Source organism: Lepidothrix coronata, unplaced genomic scaffold (genome assembly GCF_001604755.1).
Source record: "Lepidothrix coronata isolate B3197 unplaced genomic scaffold, Lepidothrix_coronata-1.0 Scaffold65, whole genome shotgun sequence".
NCBI lineage: Eukaryota > Metazoa > Chordata > Aves > Passeriformes > Pipridae > Lepidothrix > Lepidothrix coronata.
In genome coordinates, this window is record NW_016690245.1 from 1155161 (window position 1) to 1170614 (window position 15454).

The 15454-nt window shown below is 40.1% G+C and overlaps 1 protein-coding gene across 5 annotated transcripts in view; it reads right to left on the reverse strand.

Annotated features, from left to right (window-relative positions):
- Positions 1–6230: 6230 nt before the first annotated feature.
- LPIN1 (lipin 1) overlaps positions 6231–15454 on the reverse strand; it is an 80540-nt gene continuing 71316 nt past the window's right edge. For all 5 annotated transcript variants that reach the window (XM_017818091.1, XM_017818090.1, XM_017818093.1 and 2 more), the window contains 3 exons: positions 12712–12826; positions 10600–10703; positions 6231–9755 (listed from right to left, as the gene is read on the reverse strand). In XM_017818091.1, coding sequence (XP_017673580.1) covers positions 9596–9755; positions 10600–10703; positions 12712–12826 — 379 coding nt within the window. In that variant the 3' untranslated portion in view covers positions 6231–9595. The remainder of the gene's footprint in view (positions 9756–10599; positions 10704–12711; positions 12827–15454) is intronic.

Here is a 15454-nt window from a genome sequence, read left to right on the forward strand (position 1 = left end):
AACTGGATGTGCGGTTGAAGGATTTTGACTCACATTGCAAAATTAGCTGGGACATAACCAGCAAGCAAACAGACATCATGCAGTGACCCCAAGAGCAGATGTTAGTCCACAAAAGCCAGGATGCCCTGGTGTATATACTGTTCTCTGTTACAATGACTAATGCTAATTTGGTGCCTCTCTGCACCAGCCCAACTCTCTGCCTATTTCCAGCAAATCCAAATAGCCTTGTACTTGGAATATCCATTTTTCTGGGTTCTTCTGGTAGGTGGCTCTCTTCTTCTAGGTGGGCTCTATTTGTAGGTGGTCTCTTACTGCAGGGATCATAATGAGGCATCCTAAAGACTACCACAGTACCAGGAGGCATTATTAGCCTTTATGAGTTTAAAGGCCAGAAGCTTTTACTTGACAAATTAGGATCTGCCCCAAGCTCCTTGCCTCCTTGTTCTGAACAGATTGAAGGCTGACAGAGTACCTGGGCTGACAACAGACTCAGGAAATGGAAGCTTAAGTTACTGAGGCTACCAAGATGCTTTTGTCTCCTGATGCTAAATGGCGACAGTATTCTTCCCTCTAATGGGCCAAGAAGGATAAAACTTGACTGTCAGGTGTTCAGAAGCTGAATCACTGGTGGTTTTTCAAATACCTTTTTTGCATGACCCTTCAGCTTCACATCACAGCATCTCCTAGGCATTAGTGCCTTGTTAGCAAAGGTATATAGTGCTTTCGGAAAACTCCATAAAAGAGTTTGGCGAAATAAACACTTGAAGAAAAGTACAAAGATCAGTGTTTACAGAACTATTGTGCTGTCTACTGTTTTATATGGTTCCGAATCATGGGTCATCTACCGCCACCACCTGCATCTCCTAGAACACTTCCATCAACTCTGTCTCTGTACAGTCTTAAACATCCACTGGTCAGATTATGTGACCAATACATCTGTTCTAGAACAAGCAGCAGTCACAAGTATTGAGGCCATGACTGTGAGAACACAGCTGCGTTGGGCAGGACACGTCTCCAGGATGAAGGACCACCACCTCCCTAAGATCTTGCTTTATGGTGAACTTGCCACCGGCTGCCACAATAGAGGAGCCCCGAAGAAAAGATACAAGGACTCCCTGAAACAACATCTCAGCCTTGGCCATATTGATTTTCATCACTGGTCTACTCTGGCCTCCAACTGGAAGGCCTGGAGACACACCATCTATAATGCTGCGGATGCTTTTGAGAAAGCACGCAGGATCACCCTCAAGGAGAAAAGACAACGTAGAAAGAATCGTGTCTTGCAGAATATACCACCTAAGGAGTCTTTCTGCTGTGCCTTTTGCAATCGGATATGTCTGTCTCGTATTGGCCCTATTAGCCACCAGCGTGCTTGTAACAAATGTGGATAGGGCCTTTCCCAAATCTTCGTTTGCGAAGCCTAGCCATGATGAGTGCCTTGTTTGCAGGTCATGCCTGGAACAGAGGAACTGCCATCATCCCTGTCTTCTGCTCGAAGCACAGTGAAGGATTCACCTCAATCAACACAAGATTTCCGTGTCAGGGCACGGACTGGATCCAGTTCCTTACTTGGGACCAGGTTTTTCTTCCTTATCAGTCTCTCTATTTTGAGCAGATGGTTTTGATCCTGCAGTTTCTTTACATGATGTGGTACCATTCATGGACTCATCTGAATGTGGTTATGTCCATGCTCTCAAGTTCATTGATAGACACCAGGCATGTCACTTTATAAGGTCTGCCCACAATTATACGATGATTACTATAAGAATAAAGAGGTCGGGTATAGAATTGGCATGGACACAGTAAAATTGAGGTTCCAGTTTCATGGGACATAGAAGCATAAGGTCCTGCTTCCCTCTGAGCCCATTTAGTTCACTAACACAGAACAAAACTATCCCAGAAGTACAGTGGAGTAGAAAATCAGGAGGAATAAAGAAGGAAACAGAGAGAGTGACTTTTTCCTTTAGGCAGTAACAAAACTGGCAGATCAGATCAGCTACCCAAGAATACGTAGCTTTGGTTTACAAGAATGTACTAGGTCGAAAGAAATGGAAGTGTTTCCATACCAATGATGTGCAGAAGAGCAATCCAGAGCTAGAGGAAATGAGCTTTGCAGAGAGGTGCAATACCTGTGCAGGCTCTCAAGTTGTGCAGAGACTGCATTAGAAAGCAATGCAAGTGTGAACAGCTGAAATGCTCCCTAAGTCACTGTAATTTCATACAATCTGTTACTGACACAAAACAAACAATCCCCCCAAAACCCACCCCACTCCATCATACTTTGAGAAATAAAGACATTTCTCACGTTGTTGTCATTCACACAATACATCAGCAAGAAACAAAGTCCACAATACAGAGCACTGTATTTTTATATATCCGGATCCCTATAGGAAAGGAGTATGATAATATTGGGTCTTCCTCTTTGTTTCTTCTCAGTACATTTCCAATAAAACTCCTTCACTTTCTGAGCCTCACAATTTTTCCTTCCAATTGTTGTCTCTGCCAACTCGAACTTGACAGTGGAGAAGGGTAACAGGAAGGTCACATTTGAAGCATGATCTGTTGAATTTCTGCTTTTCCAACGTGCTTATTTGCTCTCAGGTATGATTTTTCTGTATATCTCCATTCACACTTCAACTCTAAGAAGCCTGTGCTAGCAGAGCTTTTAGATTTTTCTGGCCTTTTGCAGAACTGCAGCTTCCCTAACATAGGTTAATATTGCACAGGCTTGCACCAGACAGAGGTGAAAGCAGTTCAGGACCAGAGAGTGCTTCCTCTTGAGATTCAACTGAACTACAGATGAACTGAAGCACCTTCTTAAGGCATAGGAAGAGCCCAGCTCATACCAAAACCTCCAGAAGGAGAGGTCCCAATATCTCATTACCCAGCCAGCTGGGACACACAAAAGGAAAGAATCTACAGCTCAAACCCAAACCCCAGATCTGGCTCTTCCCAGGTACAGCGCAGATACGTAAGCAAAGTGTCAGGGCACAAGCCCCAGCTCTGGCACACAGTATGCTGACAACAAGGTCCCCAGCATGACCTGAGCCAGGGCAACCAGTGTTCATCCAAGCAAGGGCTGGGCACAGCCTGAGGGCCAGCAGAGGCCAGCAATTCCCCTATGTGGCAGGTAAGCAGCTGGACACTCGCCAAGCAAGCCCGTTGGTAAGGGTGCCTAAAAACAACCTCTGCCCTTTATTGGGCAGTGATTTGTCTGCATAGACATAGCCACCGAGCCCAAAATATAAATAGTTGTATCTAGCAATGGGGAATGGAAACTGTCCTGGTCATTGGTTTTGATGTATTTGTGGTTGTTTTTAACGTAAATCTAAGTTTTCAGTGCTAACAGTCCGAGCCTGCTGAGGATTCTGCCCTTCCGCCACGATATTTTTGGCAAAACTCAGAAACAAATACATCCACATCTCCTACCTCTTTGGCTCCAGTATTCTAAAGGGATTAGAGGGATCATGAATTCGATGGAAATCTGTAGCTCTTGCTATTCACACTTCAGATGGCGATTGTAACTGTCCATATCTGAGCAGCCATTCAGATCCTAATGGAGCTGCTCCTGTGTCAGTAAAATCAGAGAAAGGCCTCCACTGTTTCATTTATAGCCAATAAATATCCAAAAATTAAAGAGTCAACACATATTGAGATACCAGGAAAAATGTCTTTTTTTGCCCGTGTTAGCAGCAATGTTCTAAGATGAAGCCGCTATTTTAAAACATGACTTATTTCCACTTTGCACTAGTGTTTTTAACTGTCCCAAAAAGAAGGATGTTTATACAATTTTGCAAAGAAACATGAACTGTTCTACTCCATTTACATCTCTTTGTTCCAAAATGTATTCCTCTTGTTGAGATTCCAGCAGACAAGGAAAGCAGACACAGCGGTTACTTTCCAACGTGAAACTTAAAACCACAATCTCCCTCTCAGAAAACACAGAATGAGTCACAGGAAGGGGCCACTTGCTTGCAAAACTCATTAAAAGCAAGGCAAGGCAAAATGGATTTCCTGTATCAATAAATAGATTGCTGGCAATAGGCAGAACACCTGACAGTGCTGGAGGCTAAAAACCAGTCCAAGGGTAACCATTAGTAAAGCCAGATCAATTCTTCAGCTCAGAAACTGTATCTCCCCAGCACACAGTTTTCTTGGAATTACTTAGCTTAATCCAGCAAAGTGCTTAAGAACATGCCTAAGTTTCAGCTCAGGGAGGGATGAGTTAAACACTTGCTTAAATAGGGTGAAAAATGATGATGTCTGTATTTATTCACTGAAGCAAGCCATATTGAAAGGATGCACGCATGGTACCACAGCGGTGTACATACTGCAGGTGAAAACTTTGTTTCCCAAGTTCATGAAATAATAAAGAAGCCCTAGTCCTTACATAAGCTTAAAATTTAGCTGTAACTGCAACTTTGTTTTGCTCTTAGCAGTGTCCCTTGGACACTTGAGTATAGATTTCCTTTTGTTCAATGTTATTCCCTTCTGTTTGGGAAATGAAGCCAAAATGGCTTTCTCACCTTTTCTGTGCAGCGCAGACACGTGGGATTTCAGGCAGTGCTGCTTAAGGGGCTTAAAGGCAGAGCTCAGCACCTGACCCAGTACCACCCAGGGTCAGCACAAGGGTAGGAACAAGAAGGTGCTTTTTAGCCATTTGTTCTGGTTTTGTTCCCTTTTTCAAGTTCCTCCTAGAAGAAAACTAATTTCTCATTTTACCTTTACTTTTCTCCCTCACATCCCAGTGACTGGAAAGGTCTTAATGAAGATCTCTTCCCAAAGCATCCAGCAGCTGTAATTCCTCAGCACCACTGCTGGGTGCTCCTTAGAGCCAGTCTCTTGCCTCTGATCTACGACCAACCCTTTCATTGCATATCTCCAACACGCTACAGAAGAGAATGAGGGGCTGTATTTTACTGCAAGAAAAAGAGTCGGGACTATCTAAGGTTGTGGCACTGTGAGTATATTCCATTCACCACCATTCTTTGCTGGACTTCTATGAAAAGAAAAAAACCCACAAAACAAAACAAATTAAAACATACTAAGAACAACCTTCAGACTTCCCTTTTTATGCCTTCATGGAAGAGCTGAAAGTTATAATAATAATTTTAGGCACTATCTCAGCACAAGCCATCTTCTGCCTGCCTCTTGCAATGAACTACCCTGAGGTACTTGATAACATATGCAATGCATATTTATTTATAAGGTCAAACACGTAGTATTCTGGAAATATTCCCTACATTACTCACAGCATCAAAAAAACTCTAACACCATACTCTTCCCTCCTCAGGAGCTTCCTCCCTCAGACTGTTGTACCTCTAGTGTTAATGGGATATTCCAGGAGCAATGAGTATGTCCTTATAAAGTTTGGTTTGCTGATGCAAAAGCACCATTTCTCTGACTTCAGATTAAAAGGGCACCTTCATTTCAAAGTCTGTCTCCAGAGCTCCAGGGTAAATGTTTATACAAGCAAGAGACACACGGAAAATAGAGAAAGAAGACTGAAGAAGCAGTGACTGCAGGCTGCCCAAATACGGCTGCTTCTGTATTTTTAACAGAGAACTTGAGATGTCGCAGAGCCTTATCAACCCCAAACATCTTTGTTTTCATACCAGCACACACAAGCCTGGCAGCATCACTACACTGCAGTCAGTTTGCTCAGCAAACCTGGCAGTGGGGGAAAAAGGCAGCTCTGTGTTCTCAGGGACAGGAGATAAAAAAAAGGGTATTGGTTTCTCCACAGCAGAATGGCCAATGTCAAAGAAGAGGAGAAAGAAAAAAAGACACAAAAAAATAGACTATCTGGTCTCACTGCCATGAGTGACATCTCCATTCAAAACAGATGGCTAGTTTTTGCTTAGGTCACACTAGGAATTACACGAAACAAAGATTAAAAAAAATTCTGGGGTGGGTTGGATTCCCAGCAGCTCCAATTTGCTCTAGTTCCTGTCTGGTTGCTTTTGGTTTCAAAGTGCTGCTCTCATATCCCAAAACAGCTAGACCAGACCCTGATCCCATCTCTCTCAGCAAACTCTTTGCATTTGAAAAGGCTCTGGGTAAAACATTGTAGCCAAACTGCAAAAATAGTGCAAGTTACACTGGATATCCCCAATAAGAAACAGGCAACAGAGACTGGAGCTACAAAAGCCACACTTTACAGGTTTCAGTAGTTCTTCAAAAGCACTCTGCCATTGTCAAAGGATACAGAAAAATAGAAAAGTCAGGAAAAAAATTTATATTTGCCTTTATTACAATATATATTTCTACCCTTGTTGCATTCAGATCGAAATGAAGTGTCAAAATTATTTTCATCATTGCAGTAGCACATACATATACAGAGTAAATACTGTATATAAATAGGCTTTGAAATAATAATAATCCATATCTATAAATAAAAATACCCAATACCCTCCTTCTCCTCCCTCCCCAAATTATAGCAGTAACATTTTATCTTCAACGTAACTAATGCCACAAGTATGGTATTCTTTTCCTCTCATGACCCAGCTGGAGTGGTGTGGCCATCAGCTTGAAGAAAATAAACTGCTGCATATACTAGTTTCTGCGTATTGCATGAACTGAATATAGTGTGATTTAATGTGTCTGCATACTTATGTTAGCATATTCTTTCTGTAATAAAACCCAGCATTACACTGCAAACAAGGTTGGTATTTTTTCTTTCACAGAAAGAGTAGGAATTCGTTAAACGATCCCTTTTTCTTCTATATGAATTAACAAAGCAGTTTAAATATTATGCTAAAATTAATCAGCTACCAAATCAAAATGTCTTATACTTTCTGGAAAAGTATGGTTGATGTTTCTAGCAGGTCAAACCCTTGATTTTCATAAGTGTCTTTTTTGTGAGCAAATTTGATAAACATTTTACAAACACACATTCCTGACACTGTTCAGCTATATTTCAACTTTCGGATACACAGGGGTACACAGTATGTCAGTGGTAAGGCGTTTAATGTCACAGAATCGCAGAAATGTTGGTCAGAAGAGACCCCTGGAGGTCATGCAGTCCAACTTCATCCTTGAAGCAGATGATTGCCAGCACTAGATCAAGTCAGCCATAACCCCGTTTAACCAAGTCTTGAAAAGCTCTGGGACAGATTCTGCAGCATCTCAGGGTTATCTGTGCCAGCACTTCACCACAGCTACAGTCTGACAGATTAAAACAGACCCTTATTCACACTATCATTTGGTTGGAAATACAAATGGTGACAAACAACCTTGGATTACCTATTTATTAATTTATAAATAAACACATCGTTTAATTGTGGAGAATTTTCAGGGAGCATATTTTCTGTTGGGAGTTGCTGTGTGTAATATCTTAGGAAAATAGATCTTTGCTATTGTTAAGGATAAATACGACAAAACTGACAGCCTCTAATTGAAGAGAAGGGTTAGTTAGGTTTATTTTACATAATAAATGGTTTGAAATAGGCCTTTACCAAAACTGAATTTAAATAGGATGCAGCTAGGACATACATCCATTTATTCAATCATTAATTATAAATATTATTAGACACTTAAAGGAACATGTGGCTATATTTAGAGACGCAACTATCTCAGTTTGGTAACCTGCAATCCCCATCGACTGTCTTTCAGAAAATCCACCCCACATTTCTTCCATCTTTAAGTAAAAAGATATTTGCATTTTCTTCAAACTTCCAAGAGAGAACAATCAATCTGCATTTGTTCCTCATTTTGTCTAATCCTGGTATCCCCAAAGTGGACATGCATCTTGCCTGAAGCAGAAGCGTTCATGTGAAAGGAAGACCTAGGGAGTGCTCACCACTGCACACTGCAGCTGTGTAAAGGATTGCACTTATATTTATTACTATTGAAGGCACAGAGAAAAATCATAAATTGGCCCACTGACATACCAGATAAAGTCTGCAGTACTAAAAGTTAGAAAACCCCTCGTACAGAGTTACCATCCCATCTACATTGCCATCACTCTTGACATGCAAAACCAGAATCTGTTGTAACAGAAGAAATGTGATACAGAGCAGCCATTCCAAAACTTCTGGGTGATAACAACCATAATCATATCTTAAAATTTCTCCTGGGCCACTCTGCCTTCCTGTTATTAAACTCTTAACTGAAAAAACTACAAAGCAGCTGTAAAACATACCACAGTCTCAGAGATCACAAGCTGGCAGAGACCACAGCTTGTGAACCACGGGTTTAGCCATACTGAAATACAATATACATAGAATCCCATGCTGCCATTTTCAGTGTTTCAGAACAATTAGACTTTTCACTATATTTTAGAAGTAAAAAAAAAAGTTACTTTCCTAACTACAAGCACATTTGAGAATCATTTGGCATGTGAGCACTTGAAGTCCACATTTGAACTACCACATTGTGTAAAGGCAGACCATTTGGAAAACATCATCAACTGATCTGCAGTATTGCTTTTAGCACGCATATTTAAGTCTTAAGGCTGTCAAAAGCAGGTAGCAAAAAAAACTAACTACAGCTTGTGTCTGGATAAATAAGGAAAAAAAATATGAAAGAGGAGAGTTCATTACCTTAAAGGAGAGTAAATTGCACTAAAATTATCCATTCTTTACACTACAAGACAAAGCAAAAAAATCCATACAGTAAAAACCTGAGATGCATCATTCACCGGCATCAAAAGTCACATTTTAGTCAAAGTAATGTTTCAAATAAAACTATTCCATTTTGACAAAATCCTCAGTGTTCTTGGCTCAGTAACAATCTTGAACCTCAGCACATTGTGTGGGTTAAATGCCTTTACTGAAAATCACCCATTTCAGTAATGTGAGCACCACGCACAGTATAGCCTGTATCTTCCACTTGCCCACTTACCTTGATCCAAATAGCTACTCTTGAAGCATGATACTTCTCAAATTAAAAAAGACTGGCAGAATCTGGCCATCCTATTTCATTTATCTTCTATTTAGACTACACATAATTTATTTCCTCAGAAATACGCCATGTCAAAACAGGCTGGAATAAATCAACACGGCTCAACTGGCTTTGACAGCTATACTGATGTATATCAGTGAGGATCTAGACCAGTAATTAACTCTTAAATAAATAGTTTGTTGGTCAAGCAAGGGGAAACGGGAAGAATCATTTGCTCCTTCAGAGAGAAAAATTTTGATGTATGGATTGCAACCCCTGTCCGTGTCACCAGACGATGTCAGGAACGGTGAGGACCTTCAGCTCCCTTCCTGGCAAGCGTTTCTGACGAGATGAAAGATCGCTTCAGTGATGCAGAACAGACATGGAACCACCTTACAACCTTATGGCACATTTAACTGCAACTCCAACATCAGTTCACTTTTATTTGACCTTACACAATGAAAGTGCATGGCACAATTTGAGGAGCCAGGTGAAGACCTAGAAATGCAACTCCTATTCCCAGCAAGACTCCTCTTGTCTGGAAACGTGACTAAATATGAAAAAGCATTTCTAAGTGTGCTCACAGCAAAAGAATACAATGCTCACATCATCACAGATTCCAGGTGAACTGTCAACAGCAAAAGCCACCTGCTGTCCTGTCAATACAAGCCAACTCATTCTTTGAGCAGAGGTCAAGGGTTTGGAGATGCAGTTAAGACGAGGCTGGATTTACATCCTGAGTTTCAAACGGCGGCAGAGGTTCTCTCCAGTAGGTGAACTGACTGTAGGTGTCAGAACAAGGAAAGTCTGAAGAATGGCTTCTTTTTAGCAAAGGGAAGATGTGATCTACCACTTCAAAGAGTCTGACATAGCTGGAAAACAAACAAATAAAAAGACCCATTTCAGACCATCTTATTTTGAACTTTTTTAAGTCCCCAACCAGTAAGGCATGACTACTACCAACAGACAAGGTGGACAAGTCACCCTCCTCAAAGGAATAAAACTAAATTCAATTTTAGTGAACAGCTTCCAGAAATGATTCACAGCTCAGATAAGAAATTCATTCTAATCCATTAATTCTAACAAATTATACTTACCTGGTAAGAAACAGATGCCATTGTACACCCAGATTATCTGATCAAATACTCAAGCACCACATTCTGCATCTCCATTTCTGTCTAGCTTCGCTCAAGCAGCTCCCTCCTCAACTGATTATTCCTATTTTATACCCATATGGCTCCCCTTCAGTTAAGGACACTCTTGACATTACTAAACGCCATTTCCAGTGGTAGGTGCTACCAGTGCCTAAGCATCTTGCTGGAAGCACTCGGCCCTCTCTTCAGATATTGTTTTCTGGCTCTTCTAGATAGGAGCTCCAGAAAAAGTAAATTTGAAAAGGCCATGAAAAGACAGATGGCTTCAGCAAACTAGTGAGTCTCATTTTTATGCAGACTAAATCATACACTTAAAATTCTTTTACATGATTAAAGTAGATGGGATATATTATATTAAATACAGAAAAAAAATCCTTTTGTCAGCTTAACTGAAGGAAAGTGGAAAATCTGTATTTTATTCCAAATTTTTTATGTTTTCTTTGAAGTATTCTAAGGAATCTTTCATTACTAAAATTGAATGGATCTTTGGGCAACTTGAGTCTCAAATTAGCACAGCAAATTAATTTAGTCCATAAAATGTTAGGGATAAGAGATTACTTACGATGAGATGTTTGTCTTTGCATGCTCCTGTATAAGTTCTCCTTTGGGGTTAACTGTAAATATCCTGTTTAAAGAAACCCCCACCTGTTTGTATGAATAAACATCCTAAAAAGAAAAGAAAAAAAGAGAAATCATGATTCTACCTTTGCACTATAATGTTTATTCTTGCTGGAATATATTACACAGAAGAACATATTCACAAAGTATTGGTACTAAATTTACTTAGTTCTTGTGTACCTGATATTCTCCATTATGTTACAAATGAGGTAAATCTAACTCACAATTCGCTGCTAGGGAAAGAGTTTGCCACTTCAGTTTAATCTATTGATCTGTTTAAACTATTAATCAAAATCATGGTCATTTTTTTCAGTAACTTTCCTTTGACATAACAATAACATTCAATAAAAAACTAGTGATATTTGGTGTAAAAGCACCTTTTTTTTCCTCAGAGAGTATTTAATTTCCTGAGTGCATTGTACTGTGTATCTAATGTACAGAGGTTAAAATATAACTGACACATAAAAGAAGAATCGTTTTTTAAGGACAAGGTCACGAAAGGAAGTCATAGCAAATTTGTCTACGTTAAAATCCCTGGAAACATCTCTTAGCTCCTGAGTTCAGATTTGTGCCATGCTCCATGTCAGAGCAAGAGGAAAAGAAGGGAAAGTGAGAAATATATGCCAAAATAGCAGCAGTGAACCCCAGCAGGTAATGGAGATGCAACTATGGGAAGTACAATGAGAAGTAAGAATTAAGAATGTCTTCTAAAAAGTCCAGATCGCTAAGGAAAGCAATAAATAGGTTTTGATCTGTTCTGAAGAAAAGCTTGACAAAACCAAAGATGAAAATATCTCCCAGAAGATCAGAGTAAAAATAATCTTCTATTTTGCTAATATAAATCATGGTTTTAAAAGCCTAGGTGGTGAAAAAAACTGGAATGTTAATGAAGATACAGAGATTACTTTTATATCTACATTGTAAAGACTGTTCAAAAAAATTAACTGAACAAAAGTGAACAGCAGTCACTTCAAGAATTCAGCAATCTGGCAGTCCATGCACTGTCTACACCTGTAAGACCTGTGAGTACAAAAATTTCCCGGACTTTGTTCTTGGGAAAACAAAACAAAAAAAAAAAGCAAAAGCAAAACAAGCAGAGTAGAAAATTGAGAAAGCTATGATCCTGATTTTCACAAAGCCAGTGGCACATCACATACCTGAAGCCTGTACACTGGCAGCAAACAGAGAAGTGAATTCTCAGCAATTACTTCAGAAACATTAACTTAGTGTTTTACTTGAAATTTTATTCAAATATGAATGAAAATAATTATTCTATTTTATTTCCCTGAAGTTCAAAAAATGGAACTGGAAATAGATTCATCCATAATACAAAATCATAAAAGTTTTTAAAAACTTATTTCAGAGTCATATGTTTAAAGGTATCTTGATAACAGAAGTTAAAGTGTGTATGATATAACAATTTAATATAGCAATTGGACAGTGAGGACCTCCTGTCACCTCTGACATAATGCTTTTAAAGAAGGGATAAAGATATGCCACGGTCCCCACCTCTGCCTTGGCTCCTGAGACTGTTTCCTTTTCTAGATGCATAAAATAATTCTTTGGCCTAGGGCAGGAGTGAGAGCCATCTATGGCCCAAAGATACAGTCTCCAAATAAGTGACAGAGATCTATCTTCCCCTCTCCATGTCAAACTTATCACTTTCCATACAAAGTAGAAACTTTTGACTTCAATGAGACATCCAAGGTCTTTTGAGTGTACTCAGAGTCTGAAGTGTAAGTCCTACCAATATTAATCTGAAATATTTTCTATCTGTCCACAGGTGACACTGTATTTGTGTGGATTTAAAGGAGATCAGTGTTTCACCACAAGATTAACTGCCAATTTATGCAGATCTAACATAGTTACTTTGCTGTTCTTCCATGCATCCTACATTGTGGTATTTTTGAAGAACCTTTATATTTTCCTTAGTACGGGGCCTAATAAAATATTCTTAACTCTCATTTACAGCTTCTAGGCTCTAATGCAACAGAACCATGAAATAACAGCAACCTTTCTGTTCTCTGCAATAGAAATAAATTCAGCTATTACTTACAGCAGGTCTGTTTCCAAAAGCAGCATAAAAGGGTTCTGTGTTAGGATAAAACAAATTTTTGATGTCTGTCAAACACTGCACTTTAAATTTTTCTGGCTTCTTTTCTATGACCTCCCTGAAATTATAAAAAAGGGAAGCTGAATAAGTACACATGAAATACAGAACAAAACATTTTATTTTCTTTATTCAATATTTTTGCCTAGCTGGATACTGATACAGAGCACCCACTCTTCTCTTACTTCTTTTTGAAGTCAGAGTGCTCATGAAGACAAAACCCAAGCATTCCAAAGCTTACATAATGGACACAGTAAATAAATCCAAGGGAACTTCTATTGAAACCTACATTGCAAAGATGGTTACTGAGCAAGGATGGTGGATTACAAGGAGTAGCTAAATCAAGCCCTCTGAGGCATAAACTGTCATCAAATAAACTGCCTCCTGTGAACTGCAGAATGATTCAGAGATTACATTAGCCCTCGCTGTGTATAGCGCCTTTTTTTAAATTTTATTTTTAAAAGGACTCCGATCACCATATGTGCTAGAAGCAACTCAGCCTGTTAAGATACTTCTACAGTCAGGATCCTCCATCAGGGCTAATTAACAAAAGTTAAGGAATAAAGGAATCTTCTATTTCTCTTCAGTTCTCCTTACAGAATATAAAATTCATTAATGAACAGAGTAGTTATCTCATTCCTGGGCAAAAGCCCTTTCACAACAGCTTCTCTTGGCAAGAAGACTGAGCAGGTGGCAGAGTCTGGAGTTCCCATAACATAGGAAGATGCCAGCATGACACAAAAGCGCTTAAGAAGCTCAGAATCCCAGATCCTAGCACCAACACATATGTCAAGGAAGATGTGAATAGTATAGAAAGTTCATAGGAGTAAAACAGCCCTTTGGAACAGGAGATCCGTGTATAAATCAAAGTTTGAGAATGTGCAATACACAAATAAAACTATCTTTCCTTGCATACACCTGATCTCAAACCTAGAAGAATTAAATCTATGGATAACAATGCAGTAATTTATTGTCCACACACCACAGCAGTTACAACAGTGTACACTGAAAGAAGGGCATTCTTTAGTCTAAACAAGATACCAAAAATAGTATCACTTTAAATGTATTTCTAGATATGAGGAGCATAAGATAACAGTAACTACCTTTTCACTGCATTTATTGTTTAATCAGTCTGAGAAGTGCACAGTAATACCTCCACAGTTTCTTATATTTAGAACGTGACTGGTAAGATTGCCTGTAGCATGTCACTCAATCAGGAGAACATCTGAACAACCTTCCATTAAAAATTCTAATGAAATATATCCTGTCACAGCAGCTTTTAACTTAGCTTAAAATATTTTCAGTAATCACTTGACATGCTTCACTGAATTAGGAAGAAGGTACGATATTCATAATCTGTGCTATTCTTATTCACTTATTGCAATTCAACACCTAGAAAAGCTAACACTGTCCACACAGAATTCCACAGTGCAGTCAGGCACGTAAAAAGTTCATTTCATTTTCACACGAATTTCTTCAAAACCCACTAAGAAATAATCTCACACAAAAATATATTTATGTCAATTGGAACACCTTTCAGATCAAGACAAGAAGGATTGCTATTAAAATGCCCACATTTCTTCTATAGCTAAATACACACCACATTAAACACCCCCTATGAGGTTGTGAGCTATGCTGGTGAAGGTATATGCCTTCGGCAGGGTCTCCCATGCCAGAAAGGTCAAAACTGAAGGGTCAGTTAAAATGTCTTCATGGGCAGGATAGGCTCACTAGCCTCCTGGCAGTCATCCCAGGAGAAGGACAACTCTCATTCCAAACCCGGGCAGATGGAGCTCGCTTAGCCCCGTAAGGCAATCCATCTAAGAGAAGGTCACTCTAATCAAACCTACATCCTGAGGACCTCACTGCCACCGTCCAAGCTTGCTCGGCCCTGGCAGATGAACCTTAGGATTAAAGGGTGGGTTCAGTTCTGCGCATACTGCGTCTCACCTAAAAAATCCATTGCACAGGCTCGAAGGTTATACCCACATTTGTAAAGCCCTGTAGCGACAGGTGAGGGTCGAAATGGCAGGTGAAAGGTGCACTGGAAGCCGCAGACCCAACCCTGCATACGGGTGGTTCAGGATATTGGTCGCCTGAGACTGACCCCAGAGATGACAGTCTCTTTCGGCAGCATCCTGAATGACCAAGCAACCTTTTTCAAGGACAGCACTGCTTGCTCCACACGGAGAGGGGCCCAGAAAAGGTGGCCTAACAAAAGCTAATCTCCACCCCTCACCCAGTTGGTTAACCGCAGGCCAACGGGCATCTTCTAATTGTGGTCAAACAAAGATTAAGAGACAAAGGCATACACCTGCCTTCAAAGGTGTACCCAAATTGACACTCGCATGCTGGAACATCAGAACCATACTTGATACTGCAGATAGTGGATGTCCTGAGCGTCACTCTGCCCTAATTGCCCACGAACCGTCACGTCTACGAGTATTGAGGTCATGTTGCTGAGAACACAGCTGCGCTGGGCAGGGCACGTCTCCAGGATGAAGGACCACCACCTCCCTAAGATCTTGCTTTATGGTGAACTTGCCACTGGCTGCCGCAACAGAGGAGCCCAAAAGAGAAGATACAAGGACTCCCTGAAACAACATCTCAGCCTTGGCCATATTGATCATCATAACTGGTCTACTCTGGCCTCCAATCGGGAGGTCTGGAGACACACCATCTATAATGC